The following is a 22,158-nucleotide window of genomic DNA, read 5'->3' on the forward strand; positions in this document are numbered from 1 at the left end:
TATTTTTCCACTGATAGTCATTGAATTAGTCAAGATCCTATCATAAACCCTTAAGCACATTAAAATATTTGGTAACCGAATTCTCACCTTGACAAATATCGCCCAGTTTGAGTTGTAACTCATAGATTTGAGATTGATTTCCAAGGTCTGAATACATCTGAATAATGTTGTCCCAAAGAGCTTTGGAAGTAGGATAACACATATAATTCGAGCTAATCTCCTCCTCCATGGAATTTACCAGCCATGCCATGATCATGGAGTTTTCTACATCCCAAGTGGCATAGCTATGGTCCATCTTCGTTGGTTCTTTGGTGTTATCAGTCAAATAACCAATTTTGCCTCGGCCCTTAATGTACATTTGAACAGATTGTGACCATCTGAGAAAATTGTTCTCATTAAGGAGGATTGTGGTGATCTAGACTGAGTGGGAATTAGAATTGGATGTGGATAATTTTGAGGAATTGGAACCAACAGTAATGGAAGGAGTAGATTCGGAAATTTCTAACATGGTAAAGAGATAGCAATAGAAACGAAAAAGAAAGAAGAATAGAATTGGAAAGAATGAGAGGAAAAAGAAAGGGAATAGCCAATTAACTTGACTCTAATACCATGTAGAAGAGGAAAAAAAAAATGTCGTATATTAATTGAATAAGGAAGGGAAACACACTTCCTTTTATATAAAAGCTACAACAAATCAAACTAAATCTACAGTTGTACACCCAAATTTCTAGGAACAAAATAAATTTAAAATATACAATTTATACCTAAAAAAATAGGTAACAACCAAATAAAAAAAATTCCGATATGATTGAGATTCTCAACACCATCTCATTCCTAAGATATTTGGGTGTGTGTCCTTTGTACATGTTCACGGTCCAAACAAGGGAAAATTGGACCCAAGAGTAATCAAATGTAATTTTGTAGGATATTCCACAACTCAAAAGGGGTATAAATGTTATTATCCATTATCCAAAAAGTTTTTTGTCTCAACAGTTGTTGCTTTCAACAAGAGAGAGTCCTATTTTCCTGCTCATCTTTAGGGGGAGAATTCCATCAAGGAAGACAAGGATCAAGATTCCTATCTCATTGATCCCTTTCTCATTGGCCCTCTTATAGTCTTTGGTCCAGTGTCTGATCCTGTATTCATACTCGTACCCTAGTTCTTCGTACCCTAATTCTTTGAACTTGAGTCGTCGTTGCTTCAACTTGCTCCTGAGAATCGTATTATTGGCAAAGTGTACTCAACAAAGAAAGTTGCAATTCCTAAACTTATACAAGTCTAAGAATCTGAACAGGCTTCTAGAAATGAGGTAACAGTTTCTCATCCTTCCTCATAAACTGAGTCAGAACTTTAGTATAAAAAATCTGTTGATCAAAATCTCCCTATTGCCATCAAGAAGGGAACGAGGGAATACACTAAATGCCATTTGTATCCACTTCCCCATGTTGTATCATTCTAAAAGTTGTCTCCATCCCATAAGAGTTCTCTCACAAGTTTGAACAATATTCATATTTCTACCACTCTATCCATGGCTTTATCGAATAAAAATTGGAGACAAGCCATGAATGCAGAAATGTAGGCCCTATAGAAGAATAAAACTTTGGAGATAGTAGATTTGCATGTAGGAAAAAACCAGTGGGATGAAAGCGGGTTTATGCTGTTAAGTATAAAGCAGATGGGACATTAGAGAGGTACAAGGTAAGACTGGTGGCTAAAGGATGCACTCAGATATATGGTGTGGACTATCTAGAGACATTTACTATAGTTGCCAAAATGAACACAGTCAGAATTTTGTTACCCTTGACAACAAATTATAATTGGGATCTATAATAATAGTTCGATGTAAAAAATGCATTTCTGAACGAAGGTCTAGAAGAAGAGATTTAGATGGAAGTCTCTCCTGGATTTGGCAATGACCCAACCACAAAGAAGGTGCGTAAACTAAAGAAAGCTTTATATAGGTTGAAACATTCTCCAAGGGCGTGATTTAGAAGGTTTGCAAAAGCGATGAAAAACATGGGATACAAACAAAGTCAGAGAGATCATATGTTGTTCATTAAGCATTTAGATTTAGGGGGAGTTACAACTCTTTTGGTATATGTAGACAACATCATCATAACGGGAAATGATGACCTAAAGAGGCAAACTTTGAGACAATACTTGACCAAAGAATTTTAGATTAAAGAGCTAGGAAAGTTGAAATACTTCCTAAGAATTGAGGTTGCACATTCTAAGTAGGGAATTTTTATTTCTCTGCAAAAATATGTATCAGACCTTCTCAAGGAAACAAGGAAGTTGGCATGTAAACCAACAAACACACCAATAGGTTGTAATCATAAGCTTGGAGAGGTTGAGGAAGATATTGTGGTAGATAGGGAGATGTATCAACGTCTGGTAGAAAGACTCATTTATTTCTCTCACACAAGACTGAATATAGCATATGTTGTGAGTGTGATTAGTTAGTTCATGCACAGTCCAAAAGAGGTTCATCTACAAGCTGCTAACCTAGTACTACAGTATCTTAAGGGGTCTTCAAGAAAGGGCATCCTATTTAAATGAAGCTCGGGATTAGTACTTGAAGCATGCACAGATGCAGATTATGTTGGATCTGTGGTTGATAGAAGATCAATTACTGGGTATTGCACCTTTCTTAGTGGGAATTTGGTGACATGAGAAGTAAGAAACAAAGTTTGGTGGCTAGGTCCAGTGTAGAAGTAGAATTTTAAGGAATGACCCAAGGAGTTTATGAACTACTATGGTTGAAGATTATTTTAGAGGATTTAAAGATTAAATGGGATGGACAAATGAGACTTTACTGCAACAATAAATCTGCAATCAATATTGCACATAATCCAGTGCAACACGATCGAACAAAACACAGAAATTAATAGACATTTTATCAAGGAGAAACTAGATAGTGGATTGATCTGTATTCTTTATGTATCTATTGACCGTCAATTGGTAGATGTACTCATAAAAGGTTTAAGCCGTACAAAATTACAAGTAGGTGTATCCAAGCTGGGAATGGAAAACATCTATTCCTCGGCTTGAGGGAGAGTGTGGAAGAATGGAATTGGGGAAGTTGTGATTTTGTAGAAGAGAATTAGGCAATCCCATGATCAAAGGGATTTGTCCTAATTAAGTTAGGAAAGTTTCTAATTTAGGTGCTAGGATTTTTTGTATTTATATGCGAGTCTCTGTAGAAAATTTTAATTCAAGAAAAAGAATTTTTCACCTTTTATTCTTCCATCTCTCTTCTACAAAACTAGTTAGAAATTTAAAGATCTTTAACATTCTTCTATTAAATAATTAATCAAGAATAGAGAAATGTTAAACTCTTTGGCCAACAATGAAGGCTGAAACCAAACTCAGACCTATGTCTGCAATGAAGGCCATCCAATATGTTAACAAAGGAGTCAAAAAATAAAAATAACACAGAATATTTGTGAGAATATTTCTGTTATTTGAGGCCAAGATCAAGGTTGAGGGGGGAGGTAGAGGTAAGACGTAAGTTGACAGGCAATGCACACATTGTGGCAGAAGTAATCATATCTCTGATAAATTTAAGGATAAGTTCAGCCATCCTGTGTAATTTAATCTGGTTGTCCCCTTTTCTAATGATGGAATTTATGTTCCTATGGGTGGTAAATAGGAAATATATTACCTTCCCTTTAGATGACTACAACAAACTAGTGTAACTATATTGAGAGATTTCCTCTCAATCCAGCATCAGTGCTCTTGTTGCCACCTTGGCACATCTTGATATGTATGCTCTTCTTACCTAACTTATTTTCTCTTGAAATTCCTTGATCTACATCTAGCAAAGTTCCTCCATAGTTGTCCATAATCCATTCAACCTTACTTTCTTAAAACCTAGTGAAATGGAACTCCAAGTTTATGCCCATGATGGAAAACTAAATTCCACCCTCGCTTACTTCTCCTAGAGTTCATAGTGCTCCCTAGCACAAAAAATGCCTCTCTTTGTCTCTGTCTCTCTCTCTCTCTCTTTCTTTTCCCTCTTATAATTTTTCTTTGACATTTGGAACAATACGATCTCTATCTTTTCCTATGAAAGAAAATTCTCTCTCTTTCTCCCTCCTCCCCTCTCCTTTCTCTTTTACTCATTCATTATTTTTCCTTGATATTTTAGAATGATACAATCACTTTTTGATGCCTATAAAAGAAAAAGGTCTTGTGGAATCCATGCAAAACTTTCAATAATTTAAGATATTATAATGGAATCATATGCTTCCTTTTCTAACATATTTTGTTTTTCCTCTTACCTTTTTTTTCTCAAGTATTCCTGGAAAACCAGCAATAGTATTACCAAATTTTGTATTTTCTTGGTGGTGAATTATTCTGAATCCTGAATATATGTGTATGATTAGTTTGTCTTTTGTAGTGAAGGAAATTGGACATAAATAAATATGGAAGCACTTCTTGTTCTTCCCATGTACACATTATTTATATTTTTTCAGGAACGTTGCTGGTCCTATTCCGTATGGTTCATTTGACAAAGGTTTCACAGACATGAGAGCAGAAGAGAATAGTAATGGCATCTTGTTTCATCATCCCACCACATCTGAGCAGATTGCTTCCAGTGATTCAGAAGGTAATGCACATGTCTTATTTTTATTTGTATAACAAGTGCATGTTTTGGTAGAATCTAATATGATGTATTATCATTAGAAGAGCACCCTGGAATAGACGGTTTTCAAATCATTGGAGATGCTAAACCAGGATGCGGACTTCTAGCATGTGGTTTTCCTGTACGAGGGACTTCTCTTTGTATATTTCAGGTGAAATTATTTTAAGATCATCTATACAAACCTCTCTCAAGCTGTTTTTCATATATTATGGATATTTATGTCAATGATGTTTGGTTGCATTTCAGTGGATTCGGCATCTTCAAGATGGCACATTACAATATATTGAAGGTAAATAATAATTGATTTCAACATGCTGAATAGTAGCCTTTGTGAGTGCTTTTTTTTTCGTATAGTCTAGTCTGTGTCTAGAAATTTACCTTATATTACTTTATTTATTTTTGTTTGTTATTCAGGTGCCACAAATCCAGAATATGTAGTCACTGCTGATGATGTCGATAAACTGATTTCTGTTGAGTGTGTTCCAATGGATGACAATGGCCGTCAGGTTTTTTTTATGCTTTTTATCTGTATCTTTGAATAGCTAAGTTTTATTCTTTTATGTTCTACTGTGCAATCTGTTCAAACATAATTTAGCATAGAGATCCATTCATAATGTTGCCAATTGATACAGGAAATTGTCCATTCAAACTGCATAAAATACTATTAATTCTTGAAAAAAATTTAATTTGCTTTGGCAGGTGTGATGGAATGAGTTTTCAACTATTGTCCATTTTACTAACATTTCTTAAATTTCTAACTAGTAATGGTGGCTTTCCTATTGTTATGCTTTTTAATTATACAACATGCAAACATTGAGCCAACGTCATTCCAACCTCATTGTGAACATTATTTCCTAACTCGTATTGACCATGACCTTGAATCATTCCTTATGTGGAACCAATCCCTTTCTGTTAATGCACATGTTTCTCTGTGGCCAGCTTCAACTTCCCAAAACAAGTATATATAATATTACAAGCCTTATGTTAGACCCTTTGACACAAACCATGAGACACTAAGGGGCCTCATGGGTGGGTCCCTTGCGCCCATGAGGGAAGCCTCAACAGAAGGAACAAGGTGACTAAATGTTTGTGGCATCAGATTGGATGAAAGCTTGCAGCACTTAGGCGGGTGCATGGAGCCGCTCATGGAACATGCACAACATGCAGGCCAAGGGTAGGGCTTGGCACACAAGGGCTGCCTGCACAAGTGTATGCGGAAACAACACAAGGGCATGTTGCCTCGGCTTAGATGGGTGAACCCAAAAGAGAGCTTGGACGACACACAAGCTATATATGTAGATGCATGGGCAGCAGCTTGAAGAGAGAGACTCTTGATGTGCGAGACTAGTCAAAGTAGGAGATTGAGTCCTAATGCACAAGGGAAGAGACTCCTGATGCACGAGGAGATAAAATCCTGAAGCACAAGAACTCGAGATTGAGTAGGAGTCCTTATTTCTAATTGTAGCCTAAGTAGGACTCAAAGTCTTAGTAGGAATGGTCGGTGCCATGGCCTATGAGGAAGAGTCCTAGTTGAACTAGGATGAGGAGTCCTAGTCTAACAAGGAGTGGGTAGCAGCCACTTTATAAAAGGGGGATGGGAGAGCCTCCTTGAGAACATGTACATTCACACATTCATACGGAGGGATCTAGAGAAGGAGATCAAGAGAGAGCTTACCGACACCATTGTGGGAGCCTTGTTAATTTATTTCTTGTATTCTTATTTAGAGTAGCAATAAAATACAAGTTGGGGTTGATGCCCTGTAATTTGGTGTGTGCTTGTGTGGGTTCTTTTAATCTAATCTCGTGTGGGTTTTGGAAGGCTAGCCTAGAGGGGTGTCTAGGTGCTGCACGGACGTGAAAAATTATAAGGGAGTTTTGGCGCCTGTGACACCTTACTACTACAAGTAATAATTTGGTGCTCTCTGAGTATTTATAACTGCCACACTCTCATCCATTGGTAGATAATGGATCAACTTCCTCGTCTTAATCATCATAATACTTGGTGTCTGTGTTGATGGCGTGGAAAATGGGGCTCAATAGCCTCCATATCAGTTTCCTTTTCTAGAGAAATTGGCTCTTGAGTTTACGAAATCATCATCAAAAGAATATCCTCGACGAGGCGTGAGATGACGGATGTTGGAGATATCAATAGTGTGAAGAGCTAGGCAGCTTCAAATGATAAGCGTTATTAGTGATCTTTTGAAGAATCTTGTGTGATCCAATTTTCAATGGCTCGATTTGCTACCTTAAATTGCTAATTTTCTATTTTTTGTCATCGTAGCAAAGTTCTATTTCTAGTGATCTTTTGGAGAATCTTGTGTGATCCAATTTTCAATGGCTCAATTTGCTACCTTAAACTGCTAATTTTCTATTTTTTGTCATCGTGGCAAAGTTCTATTTCTTGTTATCATGGTCAAAGAAAGTTTCCAACATCAAGCACTGATCGGCATTATATTTCTTGTAGAAGCTTTATACTTCCCCATCAATACGTTTCTTGACATCCTCATAAACATGGTCAACCGTGTAGTTGGCAGTCATCCAAGGGTCCCTTTTTTCTTCTTATCTTAGAAAGATAAGGACAAGAAGGATGGGCAATCCCTCAAGGAGATATAAAAAGGTCAATCAAACCCCACTGAGGGAAAGAAATACAGAGAGAAATATAGAACACTTAAGGGGGAAGAAAGTCTTTGAACAAGGAGACTAAATGCATGGCTCCTTTTTTGGCTAACCATTCTGCAACTTGGTCGGCTTAATGGGGAACCCAAGAAAGGGAGCAACCTAGCTCACTAACAACATCTAAGATTTTGTGTATCCAATTGTCAAACTTTCATGAACCTCTTTCCTTATTAATGATCCAAGATATAATAGTAGTAGAATCTCCCTCTATTGTTAGGGTGGAGAGGCTTAAAGTTTTCACTTGTAGCAACCCCTCCAACAATGCCAAAAGCTCTACCTCAATAACCAACCCCACACTCGCATGCTTAGAGAAATCTCTCAACGTTGTACCAAAAGTGATCCTTAATCACACCTCCAATACCCATTTGACTAAGGTTACCTAAAAAACATCCATCAAAGTTTAACTTTACTAAACCTATTGGACAGGGGGACCAACTAATCACAACTTTCTTCCTTGATTTGTTTGAGAATAAAACATTTTTCCAATCCAACATTTAAAGAAACAAAGGAACATCTGCAAAAGACTTGGTGATCGAGACCTAAAGGGGAAAGAGAAAGTAAATCAAGTCCCAAATGGCATCCACCTATCTCCACCTATCTTAAAAAATCCTTGCATTCCTTTCCAACCGTATAAACCAAATCAAAGATAGTATGACCACTTGCAATAGGATATTCCCTGTTGGAATGCTTCCAAAGCCCTTAAAGGAGATAACCCATCATTTCTGCTATGTCTCTAGGAAGAGCCTAATCAAGATTGGCTTGGTGAAACAATCTTTGCCAAAGTTCTAGTGTTGTGGGAGAAAATAGAAAGAGATGATTAGTTGATTCATTACTGTTCAAACATATAACACAATGATCCAATGTGAAAACTTTGTAAGGTTTCCTCAACTAAAGCATGTTGTTGGTATTAACATCATTATTAGCCATAAGCCAAGCAAAAACCTTAACCTTTGGTGGAGCTTTTGAGTTCCAGATTAAGTTAGCGGGAGCAAAGGCGGTGAAAACAAGAGAGATAGAAAGGGGTGGGGGACTAAAAGAGCTTTGTAAAATGAGTTTACAAGGAAAGGCCCTAAGGATGTCAATGATTGAACTCTTTCATCTATAAAGGAAGGTGATAAGTACACAAGTTGAAAAATAGGGTTTCATGGGAATAATAATCTTTCATTGAGATTATTCTTTTATAGAGTTTACAGCATATACAAATCCTTCAAATCAGGAAACTAAATCACTGATTAAAGGGAAAGAATTACTCCTAACAAGTACTTTCCTAAAAATACAAAGATTGACAACTAATAGCTAATTTACAGCTTTACAAAGTTATTTCTTTCCATATCAGTTTCGGTTTTCCAACACTCCCCCTCAAGTTGGCTTAAAGATATCTTCCATAGCTAGCTTGCCAACTAGAAAATCGAATTGCCTCTTGTGTAGTCCTTTGGTGAAGACATCAGTCACTTGTTCCTCAGTAGGGATATAGGTCATACAAACCAATCCGTTGTCTACCTTCTCTTTAATGAAATGTTTGTCCACTTCCACATGTTTGGTGTGGTCATGGAGAACCGGATTGTGAGCTACTGAAATTGCTGCCTTATTGTCACAATACAACTTCATAGGAGACGAACCTGTCATCTTTAACTCTTCCAGTAATCTTCTTATCCACATAATCTCACGAATACCATGAGCTACAGCTCTAAACTCAGCCTCAGCACTGCTTCTAGCAACCACGTTATGTTTTTTACTTCGCCACGTAACCAAGTTGCCACCTACAAATGAACAGTACCTAGAGGTGGACCTTCGATCCACTATGCTTCTGGCCCAGTCTGCATTGTTGTAGGCTTCAATTTGTAGGTGTCCTCGTGACTTAAACAGAAGGCCTCTACCCGGTGTCCCCTTTAGATACCTTAGGATCCTGTAAACAACTTCAAAATGCTCTGGTCCAGGCGCATGCATAAACTAACTAACCATACTCACTAAGAATGCTATGTCAGGGCATGTATGGGATAGGTGAGTCAATCTCCCAACAAGTCTCTGATAATGATCCCGGTCCTTCACATTCTTGGCTTTTGTAGGCTGCAGTTTTACATTCGGCTCTATAGGTGTTTCAGCAGGCTTAGATCCTAACATACTTGTCTCATCAAGAAGATCAAGAACATACTTCCACTGATTTACAAAGATACCTTCTTTGGACCTAGCAAATTCCATCCCAAGAAAGTATTTCAATGCCCCCAGGTCCTTAATCTCAAATTCCTTAGCAAGTTTCCCCTTCAGCTTCTTTAGTTCATTGCAATCATCCCCAATTAACACAATATCGTCAACATACACAATTAAGATGGCTACTTTACCTTCATTTGAATGGTTGAAGAACATCGTGTGGTCAGCTTGACTTTGAGTATATCCATAATGTTTTATTACTTTGCCAAAACGCTCAAACCAAGCTCAAGGTGACTGCTTAAGTCCGTATAAGGACTTCTTCAATTTGCACACTTTCCCAACTCCAAAACTTTCTTCAAAACCTGGTGGAGGACTCATGAACACTTCCTCCTCTAGGTCTCCATTAAGAAAGACATTTTTAACATCCAATTGGTGTAAGGGCCAATTGGCATTTACTACAAGGGACAACAAAACTCTAATAGAGTTTATTTTAGCTACGGGGGCGAAAGTCTCTTGGTAGTCTATCCCATAGGTTTGAGTAAAACTCTTTGCCACAAGTCTGGCTTTGTATCTTTCAACACTTCCATCTGCTTTACTCTATATTGTAAAAACCCATTTGCAGCCTACAACCTTTTTTTCCTTTGGTAAATCTACAAGCTCCCAAGTGCCATTCTTTTTTAAGGCATTCATTTCCTTAAACACTACCAATTTCCAACTCGGTTCATCTAGTGCTTCCTGAATATTTCTAGGTACCACAAGTTTTGAAATATTTGTAGTGCTCTATAGTTGTCAGAAAGGTTACTGTAGGAGATATATTTGGCAATGGGATGTTTAGTGCAGACTCGGGTTTCCTTTCTAAGAGCAGTAAGGAGACGAAGGTCAAGGTCCTGTGTAGGAACAACTGGGGCTAATCCTAAACCAGGTTCGGGTGCAGATATTTCTGGACTTGGATCAAAGTGTGATGGTAAACTTAGATCAGTAATAGGAGAAGAAGAAGTATGTATAGGAGCAGGAACATAATAAGGGTTACCTGAGGCATTTAGAGAGCCATTGCCTAGGGCTTTCGGTTGACCATGTGCTGGAATGATCGGCTGGTCTTTACTTCTTCCAGGGACATTTTTCCTTGAATAAACTACGGGCTGAAGATTGTTTCTATTTTTTTTATTCGTAGTATTTCTTCTTTTGACAGACCAATTTCAAATTCAGATTCAGTAGACTTAGTTTCCTTATTTTCTTTTTCAAGAGAGATATCAAGAATTATACTAGGCAAAGGTTCAACAATTTCCTAAAAATTTGGTCCCACTAATTTCTCCCCCTGAAGTAAATTTTTGGTAAAATATGGGACATTTTCCATAAAGGAAACATCCATAGTTGTGTAAAAACGTTTTGTAAGGGGATTGTAACATTTGTAACCCTTTTTATTAGGAGTATATCCTACAAAAACACATTTTTCTGCTGTTGGGTCTAACTTAGATCTTGACCTTTTTGGAATGTGTACATATGCAGTGCAACCAAATATTTTCAAGGGTAATTCAGAATTAATTCGAGATTCTAGAAATACCTTTTTCAAGCACTCCAAAGGAGTGGTATACTGCAAAATTTTTGTAGGCATCCTGTTGATTAGATATGAAGCAGTTAGTATGGCATCCTCCCATAAGTATTTTGGAATATTCATGTAAAACATCATAGCCCGTGCTACTTCTAACAAGTGTTTATTTTTACGTTCAGTTATTCCATTCTGTTTAGGGGTATTAGAACACGAGGATTGATGTAAAATTCCTTTCTCGTTTGAAAAGGTTTCCAAAACTTTATTAAAGTACTCAGTCCAATTATCAGATCTTAAAATACTGATTTTTGTTTGAAATTGGTTTTCAATCATTCTGTAAAATTCTTTAAAAATCCTTTCTACTTCAGATTTTTCCCTCATTAAATATACCCAACAAAGACGTGTATGGTCGTCTATAAAGGTCACAAACCATTTTTTTCCTAAAATTGTGGTTACTTTTGAAGGTCCCAAACATCACTATGAAAAAGATAAAATGGTTTTGATGCATAGTAGGGTTTTGGAATGTAAGTTTTACGTTGGCTCTTTGCCAATAAACAACTCTCACATTGAAATGATAAAGGATCAACCTTTTGAAATAACATTGGAAATATATGTTTTAAATAAGAGAAACTAGAATGGCCTAATCTGCAATGCCAAACCATTATTTGATCACAAAAAGAGAACTAATACTACTTAGTCCTTGAGCAATTCTATTACTAGGTAAATTATCCTCGAAATAATAGAGACCATTGATCATCCTAGCACTGCCAATCGTCTTCCCTAAGCTCCGGTCCTGAAAAATACAATGGGATTCATAGAAGATAACACAACAATTAGAATCTCTAGATAATTTGCTAACAGACAAGAGGTTACAAGTTTAGGAACATGGAGAACAGATTTAAGATCTATTCCCTCAGAGATTTTTATTAGACCTTTTCTTGGAATAGGTGGGAAATTACCATCAACTATTCTAACCTTTTTATTTCCAGGACACGGTGAATAGGATTCAAACATGTTTGAGGAATTGGTCATGTGATTGGATGCTCCAGAATTGATTATCCATGGAGTAGATTTAAAACGACGAGATAGAGCATATAATTCATTACCTATGTGTGCCACAGAAACACTAGGAGTACCAGATGTTGAGTTGGATTTCAGTAGTGCAAGAAGATGCTCCATTTGTTTAGTGGTGAAGGGCTAGTCTCAGCCTCATTAGTAGTAGGAATAATAGCTCGGCCTAGTTTATCACCTGTTTTTCCTTTCCAATTCATAGGTTTCCCATGGATTTTCCAACAATTCTCATAGGTATGGCGAGGCTTGTTGCAAAAATCACACCAAACCCGTGGTCTTTCATCTGATTTGCGCTAAAACATAGCGGCTTTATTATAGCCTCCACCCGTGGTATCCAAGGTTGAACCTTCAATAGCAACTCCAGGTCCCTTCTTGCCCAGCATCACATTCCTCTGACTCTCTTCTCTTCTAACTTCTGAAAAAACTTCACCAATTGAAGGCAGCGGTTGTCATCCAATGATTCTCCCCCTTACCTCATCAAACTCGACAAGGCCAGCCAAGAACTTGAAGATCCAATTGTCTTCCATGGTCTTCTTATGATGACGTCCATCCTCGGCAGATTTCCACTCATAGGTGTTGAAGAGGTCAAGGTCTTGCCAGATCCGCTTCAAGGAGTTGAAGTACTTTGTGACGTTATCCTCCCCTTGTCGTATCTCACCGAGTTTGAGGGTTAATTCAAAGATCTGTGATTGATTCCCTAGATCAAAATATATTTGATTTAAATTCTCCCAAAGCTCTTGTGCTGTTGGATAGCACATGTAATTAGAGCTAATTTCTTCTTCCATAGAATTCACAAGCCATGTCATCACCATGGAATTCTTAGCATCCCACATAGCATAGTTCGGATCATCCACTGCAGGAGCCTTCTTTTCACCCGTCAAGTAGCCCATCTTTCCACGTCCTCTGATGTACATCCGAACTGATTGAAACCATCTCAGAAAGTTGTCACCATTCAAGTGAATCGTGGTGATTTGGACAGAGTGAGATTCTAAGGTGGTAGGTCTGATTTTTGAAGAATCAATGATGATGGGATTGTTCAAAGAAGGTTAAGGAACAGTAGTGGACTCGTTTGAAATATCCGACATGGTTTCAAAGAGAACAGGGATTGAAAGAGAGGAAGGAGGAGGGTTTCGGCAAACAAATTGCTAGCTCTAATACCAAGTTGAAAAATAGGGTTTCACGGGAATAATAATCTTTCATTGAGATTTTTTTTTTTTTTATAGAGTTTACAACATATACAAATCCTTCAAATCAGGAAACTAAATCACTGATCAAAGGGAAAGAATTACTCCTAACAATTACTTTCCTAAAAGTACAAAGATTGATAACTAATAGCTAATTTACAGCTTTACAAAGTTATTTCTTTCCATATCAGTTTCAGTTTTCCAACAACACATAACCTAAGGTAGAGAGGTATCTAGTCAATTTCTTTATCTCTAGTCAATTCCTTATCCCTATCTCCTTTTCTTTCTCCAAACCTTCTCTTGTCCTTTCCAGCCAAAAAGCCTTCTAAAATCTCTCTATCTTTAGCATTTACCACCATCCTACTCAAAACATCCATAGCAATAGTGCAGAGAAAAGGGGAAAAAGGGACGCCATGTCTTAAGCCTTTGGATGCTTTAGTCCAACATTTTGCACCCCCATTCACTAGAATGACAAAACTCGCAAAAGATAAACATCCTTGAATCCACTAACTCCACTTTGGATTCAAGCCTTTCCTCTCTAAAGCATGATCGAAAAAGTCCCACTTCACATGATCATAAGCTTTTTCAAAATCTATCTTAAAGACAACTCTTAATTTTTTAGAATAGCTTATTTTGTCTACCACTTTATTTTCCACTAGAACAACATATAGGATTTGCCTACCTTGAACAAAAGCGCCTTGTGACGAATGGATAGTCTCATGCAAAATCTTACAAAGGCTAAAAAGAAATCACTTTGGCTATGACCTTCTAGAGACCAATAGTCAAAAACTTAAGTGACTAAAATCAGCCACTATGGAAATCTGATTTCTCTCGAGGACTATAGCAATGAAAGTAGCATTGGTTCTCTTATTAATGACCTCACTATTGTGGAATTCCAAGAGAACCTTCATCAAATCCTCTATGATGGTGCCCCGTCAGTCTTGGTAGGACGCTAAGGTAAAACCATTAGAGCTGGAGTTTTTTTCTATCCATTTGGAAAATTGCTTCCCAATTTTCTTCTTTGGAAAAAAGAGCACTCCAACTATTTGACACTCTCCTTAGATATTGGAGACCAATCCAACCCATCTATTCTCCTAGAATCCTCATCAAATTTGTTATAAAGATTGCTAAAGAACCTTGAAATCTCCTCAAAAGTCCTCCGTCCATTTTACAACCTTAACCTTTCCATAGACTCAAGGGATTTAATAAATTTCTTCTTCCTCCCACCAGTAGCCTCCTTTTGGAAATACTTGGAATTGTAATCCTCTTCCTTGATCCACTTTGCTTGAGCTCTCTGTCTTCAATGTACCTTTTCTCTGAGCAATAATTCCTCTAGTTTAATAATTTTAGAACTACTTAATGTTGCTAATTCATCTGTCAATGCACCTTCCCCTTCACAAGAATCTATTAAGGCAATATCTTTCAAGATAACATCCTTCTTTTCTTTTATATCCCCAAAGATTTCCTTACTCCAAATCACCCCCCACCAATCTTTAACCTTTTCCTTAAAATCAATGTGGGATAACCACATATTTTCAAATCTAAATGGACTTGTGCCCCATTTGGAAGGATTGGAGTCAAGAACAATTGGGCAATGACCAAAAATTGATCTTGGTAGAAACTCTTGAAGGTAGTGGGGAAAGTTAAAATCCCAATCATTTAAGAAAATGAATCTATCTAACCTCATACAAATAGGGGCATCTTGTAAGAGGGGGATCTATTAACACACAATCCCTATTAAAGCTATCGATTTTTTTAGATATCTTGCTAATGATGTTCAGCTTGTTGGGAACCCCATACTACTCCATACCTAAGCCCTGGATAAAGTAGGATGCATGCAATCTAGTCCTAGGCTTCTCTGAGTCTAACACAACGAAAAACTTGCCATCAAAACTCATTTTTAAATATAGATGTAAAAACAACAAGTTTATACCCATGATTTGAATGTTCTTAGATAGAATCCAATTCGATGATGATGTCGTGGGCATTGTAGATCTCATCTACCTAAGGATCTTCCACCTGATCCTCCTTTCATAGATCTTGGCATAAGAGAAAGGTGGACTTTTCTTTATCTCTTAAGGGTGGTTAGGTTTTCTTTCTTTCTCTTTGGAAGACGATGACAAAAATTAAAGCCCTAAACCCCTAAGGGGGTTTATATAGGTTTCCCTATGGGCTTAAGTGACTTGAGTCCAACTTGGGCTTAGGTCACCTAATCCAACCTATTCAAGTCTTAATTAATTAATTAGCCCTATTGGGTTTCAATTAGGTAATTAGCCAAATTCATAAAGACCATTTATAAGATTTAGTGCAATTTTGCATTTTTATTAACATGCCCTTATGCACACTTATGAACTACAAACTCAAAATCCGTTAAATAAATTTGCAACATGAATTAGAAGTTCAAACAAGGATCATTGAGACCTATAGGAAAATATTGGCTCTCTTATAATCTAATTCTAAAGTTAACTCAACATTCTACTAAAGAGAATTAATTTCACTCTAATAGCCTATGATGGTACAATGAGGCAAAGCTTGGATCTGTAACCTACTATTCATTGCATGCAGACTTCTCATGAACTGATGTCCATAATCTAATGAGGTAAGTGCTATCATCCTCTTAAGATTACCTCTCAAATCCTTGAGTTATACATCTTCTTATTATGCGATCAATTGACACACTCTAGCTCACAAAGAGCATATGTTAAATTCCACTCATGGGATTACTATAACCATAGTTTTCCTGATTAGATGTCTTTAGGATCACCTAAGAGGATACTTTGTCTCAATCCTATCATGGTGCCTCTATTGAGAATACTTGTTACCACCAACTTTTATCAACAGTAACCCAATCTATAGGGAATATATGATCACTTTAGGGTCAAAACCTCCTATTGACTTTAGTACAACTTTAATGTCTTCTCAAGGTTAAGAGCTTATTGTCACAAGATGCTTCAAATGACCCTCTTCATGGGCTTGGTCGTTCACTAAGCTCGTGCGACACTTAGATAAGCCAAGACGCTTGATTTTGCTAAGTCAGCCTTGATCCCCCCAATGCTTAGCTTGCTAGGCTAAGACACTCACGACTCAAAAGCTTAAGAAGCTTGGTAGGCAACTCCTTAAAGAATGGAAGCTCTATTCACTCAAGAAAGCCTTTACAAGTGCTTAGAAGCTCACTTGCTTGGTTAGAAAGTGATTTGGGTGGTGCCTTGGCCAAATGAGGCCCTTACTTATTTATAGGCACCAAGGGAACTCTCTGGAACCTTGGAGGGTTCCTTACAAATCAAGAATATTCTAGAACATCCTACCCTATTCTATGTACAACCCTATGTACAAGAATATACAAGAGATTCCTAGAAGTCTCTAGAAAGCCTTGGACTCCTCCCATGCCTTCCTCCATAGTGTAGAGATGTGTGGACATCTCTAGGCATTTCTAGAACCTTCCACACTCTTCCCACCAATGGCTTAGTGTAGATGGCTTCAGGAGTCTCCAGAAGCTTCCCTCCTCCTATATAAGCCCATGGGGAGGGTCATTTGAAGCATCCTGTGACACTCTCCCCCACCTATGCCGTCGACGTCCTCGTCGTTGCCTCTTTCTGAAACCTCTCGATGTGTTTCCAGAACCTTCTCAAGGCATCCGCATGTTCCCAGCTTACCTGCCTCTTAGGTAGTCCTTTCCATTGGACTAGATACTCTATCACAGGAGGGACCCCTTGTCTCCTGGTGACCCGTTCAGCCAGGATATTCTTCACCTCCTTCTCCCGTGAGGCTTCAGATGGATGCAGACCCGTGCGCTTTCGATGCTTAGAGTGCTGCTTCCTCTTACCCATTGAGTTCACCTTTCCCTTGGTGACCTCTTCCATGTGTGTGCGGGCTACCTCAACTCGCTCCCCTTTTACTTGCACCCCTGCTAGTAAGGAGGTCTTAGGCGTACTAGGCTTCGGGTTGAATTGGAGGGCACCTAGTAGCTGCATTGAGCCCATATGTGCTTCGTCCTCCTGCTCCCTCTTCTCGATCATGGCACTAAGCGTCTTCCTCTTTGGACAATCTCGTGCCCAATGTGGACCGTCACATAGGAAGCATTTGATTTTAGGCATGAACTCCTTCCTTTCCGCCTTACCCCTTCCTTCTCGGACGTTAGGCGTCTTGCCTGATCCATTTTTAGGAGCATTGTGGTCCCTTGGAACCTCGTCTCCCCCACCCATGGCGTGGCTATCCTCCAAAGACTCAATCTTGGAGGAGTCTCCCCTCCTATAATCTGTTAAAGACTCTGCTACTGCCATAGCGGTGGCTAAGTCTTGAACGCCTCGGCGCCTTAATTCTTGTTCGGCCCACCCTTGCAGGTTATCCATGAAGTTGAATAGCAACTCCTCCTCAGTCATGTTAGGAATCTCAAGCATGAGTGAAAAGAATTCCTTGACATAGTCGCGTATTGAGCTTGTGTGCTTGAGACGCCTCATGTTTTTCCTAGCCAGGTAAGCCACGTCCTCGGGGTAGAACTGCCTCTTGATCTCCCTCTTGAAGTCCTCCCACGTCTCTATGGTGCAAATGTCTTTCTCTATATCGGCAAACCTCCGATGCCACCATAGAGTAGCTGTGTCAGTAAGGTAGAGGGTTGCAGTTCTTACCTTAGCCGCCTCATCCGTCAATGCGATAGCCTCAAAGTATCGCTCCATATGCCATAAGAAGTTATCCAACTCCTTGGCATCCCGATTGCCACTAAACCCATGTGGCTTCAGCACCTCCACCCTAGATGCCTCCTGTGTGGCCATGACCCGTGCCGATACAGCAGCCTTGTAGATGGCCAACTCCTGCCTAACCTCCTGGTCTCGGGACTCCATTCGAGTGGCCAAGGCTTCTATCCTTGACTCCATGCTAGCAAGCATGCTCAAGACCTTTCCTTGGAAGGACACAAACTCCTCGTGCGACACTGGTTGAACCTGTGAGACTAGCACCCTCTCACGAAGGTCTTGGATCTGCTCCCTTAGATCCTCTAAGCCCTTCTCCATGCCTTGCTCGATCAAGTCCAACCCCTCCCGAGTGTCCACCATGGCTAGCTCCACCTTGGCTAACCTTGCCTCCATGTTGGCAACGGCAGCACGAGATTTATCCTTCTTGCCCCTGCCCCGTGCAGTAGGCTCAGTCTCCCTCCCACGGGTTTGCACGCTACTCTCTTCCATGTTAGGGCCCGACATGCTTTCTTTGCTATGCCCACTTTGTAACCGTGCTCTGATACCACTTGTCACGAACTTAGTCGTTCACTAAGCTCGTGCGGCACTTAGACAAGCCAAGACGCTTGATTTTGCTAAGTCAGCCTTGATCCCCCCAATGCTTAGCTTGCTAGGCTAAGACACTCACGACTCAAAAGCTTAAGAAGCTTGGTAGGCAACTCCTTAAAGAATGAAAGCTCTATTCACTCAAGAAAGCCTTTACAAGTGCTTAGAAGCTCACTTGCTTGATTAGAAAGTGATTTGGGTGGTGCCTTGGCCAATGAGGCTCTTACTTATTTATAGGCACCAAGGGAACTCTCTGGAACCTTGGAGGGTTCCTTACAAATCAAGAATATTCTAGAACATCCTACCCTATTCTATGTACAACCCTATGTACAAGAATATACAAGAGATTCCTAGAAGTCTCTAGAAAGCCTTGGACTCCTCCCATGCCTTCCTCCATAGTATGTCACAAGATGCTTCAAATGACCCTCCCCATGGGCTTATATAGGAGGAGGGAAGCTTTTGGAGACTCCTGGAGCCATCTACACTAAGACATTGATGGGAAGAGTGTGGAAGGTTCTAGAGATGCCTATAGATGTCCACACATCTCTACACTATGGTGGAAGGCATGAGAGGAGTCCAAGGCTTTCTAGAGAATCGTAGAGATCTCTTGTGTATTCTTGTACATAGGGTTGTACATAGATTAGTGTAGGGAGTTCTAGAATATTCTTGATTTGTAAGGAACCCTCCAAGGTTCCAGAGAGTTCCATTGGTGCCTATAAATAGGTGAGACCCTCATTTGGCCAAGGCACCACCCAAATCACTTCTTAACCAAGCAAGTGAGCTTCCAAGCACTTGTAAAGACTTTCTTGAGTTAATAAGAGCTTCCATTCTTTAAAGAGTTGCCTACTAAGCTTCTTAAGCTTTTAAGTCGCGAGTGTCTTAGCCTAGCAAGCTAAGCATTGGGGAGCAAGGCCGACTTAGCAAGATCAAACGTCTTGACTTGCCTAAGTGCCGCACGAGCTTAGTGAACGACTAAGTCCGTGACATTATGCAATACAATAACTTGGTGAATCATAACTACCTTATAGCTAATGTCACCATTGATCTTGTTTAATATGTAACCATACACTCTAGTGTATTCACCATAGGAAAGTCATCACTCCAATTAGGAGGTAGTGCACTACAATCTTTGCTAGATTGCCCAAATCCATGAATCGACTGTGAATTGCTTATCATTTTGCAAGGATCTCATGACTTATATCTTCTGTGCAACTTCTAATGCCCCAAAGTCATGTACAATGCAAGTGAATGGATGTGAATGCTAAAACAAACAATTAATGCAAAATCCAAAACACTTCAAGAGTCCCCTCTATAGGGAAACCTGGATATTTCCATTCACATGCCCTGGATCATATTGGGTGCATGCAATCTATTCCTAGGGCTCTATAGATCTATCGACAACGGAAATCATAGCATTCAAAACTAGATCTAGAGGTTAAGGTGATTATACCTGTGATCTGAATGTTCCCCAGATCAATTCTAATCCAATGAAGAAACTCTATCGACACTATAGATCTTGTAGACCTAGCATTCTTCTATCCAATTACTCTTTTCGCAGCTCTTAGCACAAGAGAAGAGTGGTCTTCTCTCTAGAGAGGGAGACTAAGGTTTATATAGGCTTTCTTATGAGCTTAAGTGACTTGAGCCCAACTTGGGCTTGAGTCACTTAATTAAGGTCATTTAGATGCTAATTAATTAATTAGCCTAAGTAGAATTCAATTAATTAATTAGCCTAACATAAAAAAACAATTCATAAGATCTAATGCAACTTTGTGTTTTTGCAAAAATGCTCTTATGCATAGATATGAATTACAAACTCATAATTCCCATAAAAACTGTGCCACGATGAATCAAGAGCTCAAATAGGGTCCATTAGGACCCATAGGAAAATACTAGCTTCCTCATATCCAAATTCTAAAGTTGATTCAACATCCCATTACAGAGAGTGAATTGTATTTTAGTATCCTATGATATTAGAACGAAACAAAACTCGAGTCCGTGATCTACTATCCACTATATGTAGACTTCCTGGGAACTAGTGTTCGTAATCTAATGAGGTATGTGCTATCATTCTTTTAAGATTACCTCTTTAACCCTCGAGTTACAAATCGTCCTATTATGTGATCAATTGACATACTTTAGCTCACAAAGAGTATATGTCAAATTCTACTAGAGAATTATTAAGGTCATAGTTTTCCTTATCATATATCCTTAGGATCATTCAAGGGGACACACTGTCTCAAACCTATGAAATATTATGGTGCTTCTATCAATAATAATTGTTGTCACTAACCTCTATCAACGGTGATCCAATCCATAGGGAATATGTGATTATCTTAGAATCTCACCCCTAAATCAAAGTCATTGATGACTTTAACACAAACTTAATATCTTCTCAAGGTTTAGAATCCATGCAATATAGTAGTTTGGTGAATCATAACTACCTAATAGCTAACTCTTTGCAATGAATGGGGCTTATACCCATAAAGGCTAAGAGGGAGTTAACCTTGTCTATTTTGGTAGGAGTAAGTCCCATGATGTGAAAACCACCTAAACAAGGGCAAATGGGGTTCATGGTCTGATCTTCTAGATGGAATAAGGACTACTTAGAAGAAGTTGGTGAGGGATTAGAGACCACAACATTTTCTGGCATAGGGACAAACTTATCTCTAATAGATGCACCACTCACAAACGTGAAACAACCAATTGGGAAAGGAGGGTGAACACCAATGCCCTTTGAGAGCAAAATTTGGAGATAGACATCATGTAGGGTGGGGGCATAGGGAGAAGAAAGAAAGGTGGGAGATGGGAAAGAAAATGGAGATGAAGAAGAGAGGGAAAAGGAAAGAGGATCAGACCTATGCTACATCAGATCAACCTCACCCATTCCACCAAGGTTCATACTATTTGTTGAGACATTAAGAAAGGAAGGTTGCACTTGGACAACTACTTGAATAGGCTCTCCCAAGTCCTCATCAAAAGGATCGAACACCAGAGATTCATCTACACTACTAAAACTTTATGGGTTTTGTCAAAGTCAAGGAGACCACAAGTTGTTTTACAAACAATCATCAGTAATGAAATTTACTGTTTTGATTGTTTATGTGGATGGCATAATTGTCACAGGTGATGATCAAGAAGAAATATGTAGGTTGAAATCACTTCTTGCTAAGGAGTTTGAAATCAAAGATCTTGGTAATCTTCGGTATTTCCTTAGAATGGAGGTGGTAAGGTCTAAAGAGTGCATCTCAGTTACTTAAAGGAAGTCTACACTCGATCTCTTGAAGGAAACTGACATGACAGGTTGCAAACCAACCGAAACACCTGTGGATCCAAGCCATAGGCTAGGAGCCGAGCTTGGAGGTGTTCTAGTTGACAAAGGAAGATATCAACGATTGGTTGGAAGATTGATATGGCTCTCTCACATTTAACCAGATATTGCTTATGTTTTTAGCATTGTAAATCAATTCATGCATTCATCCCTAGAATGTCGCATGGAAGCAGTACTATGAATATTGAGACACTTGAAGGCTACCCCAAGAAATGCCTAATCCTCAAAAAGAATGGTGAGCTACTTGTAAAGGCCTATACAGATGTGGACTAGGTTGGGT

The 22,158-nt window shown here is 38.9% G+C and overlaps 1 protein-coding gene across 9 annotated transcripts in view; it reads left to right on the forward strand.

Annotated features, from left to right (window-relative positions):
* LOC100262416 (uncharacterized) overlaps window positions 1-22,158 on the forward strand; it is a 121,280-nt gene that overhangs the window by 77,732 nt on the left and 21,390 nt on the right. For 6 of the 9 annotated variants that reach the window (XM_010662944.3, XM_010662946.3, XM_010662942.3 and 3 more), the window contains exons 12-15: window positions 4,480-4,613; window positions 4,691-4,800; window positions 4,896-4,938; window positions 5,064-5,155. In XM_010662944.3, the coding sequence (XP_010661246.1) occupies window positions 4,480-4,613; window positions 4,691-4,800; window positions 4,896-4,938; window positions 5,064-5,155 (379 nt within the window). The remainder of the gene's footprint in view (window positions 1-4,479; window positions 4,614-4,690; window positions 4,801-4,895; window positions 4,939-5,063; window positions 5,156-22,158) is intronic. The other 3 variants (XM_010662945.3, XM_059743252.1, XM_059743253.1) reach the window with 1 other exon arrangement.

Source organism: Vitis vinifera, chromosome 15 (assembly GCF_030704535.1).
Source record: "Vitis vinifera cultivar Pinot Noir 40024 chromosome 15, ASM3070453v1".
NCBI classification, from domain to species: domain Eukaryota; kingdom Viridiplantae; phylum Streptophyta; class Magnoliopsida; order Vitales; family Vitaceae; genus Vitis; species Vitis vinifera.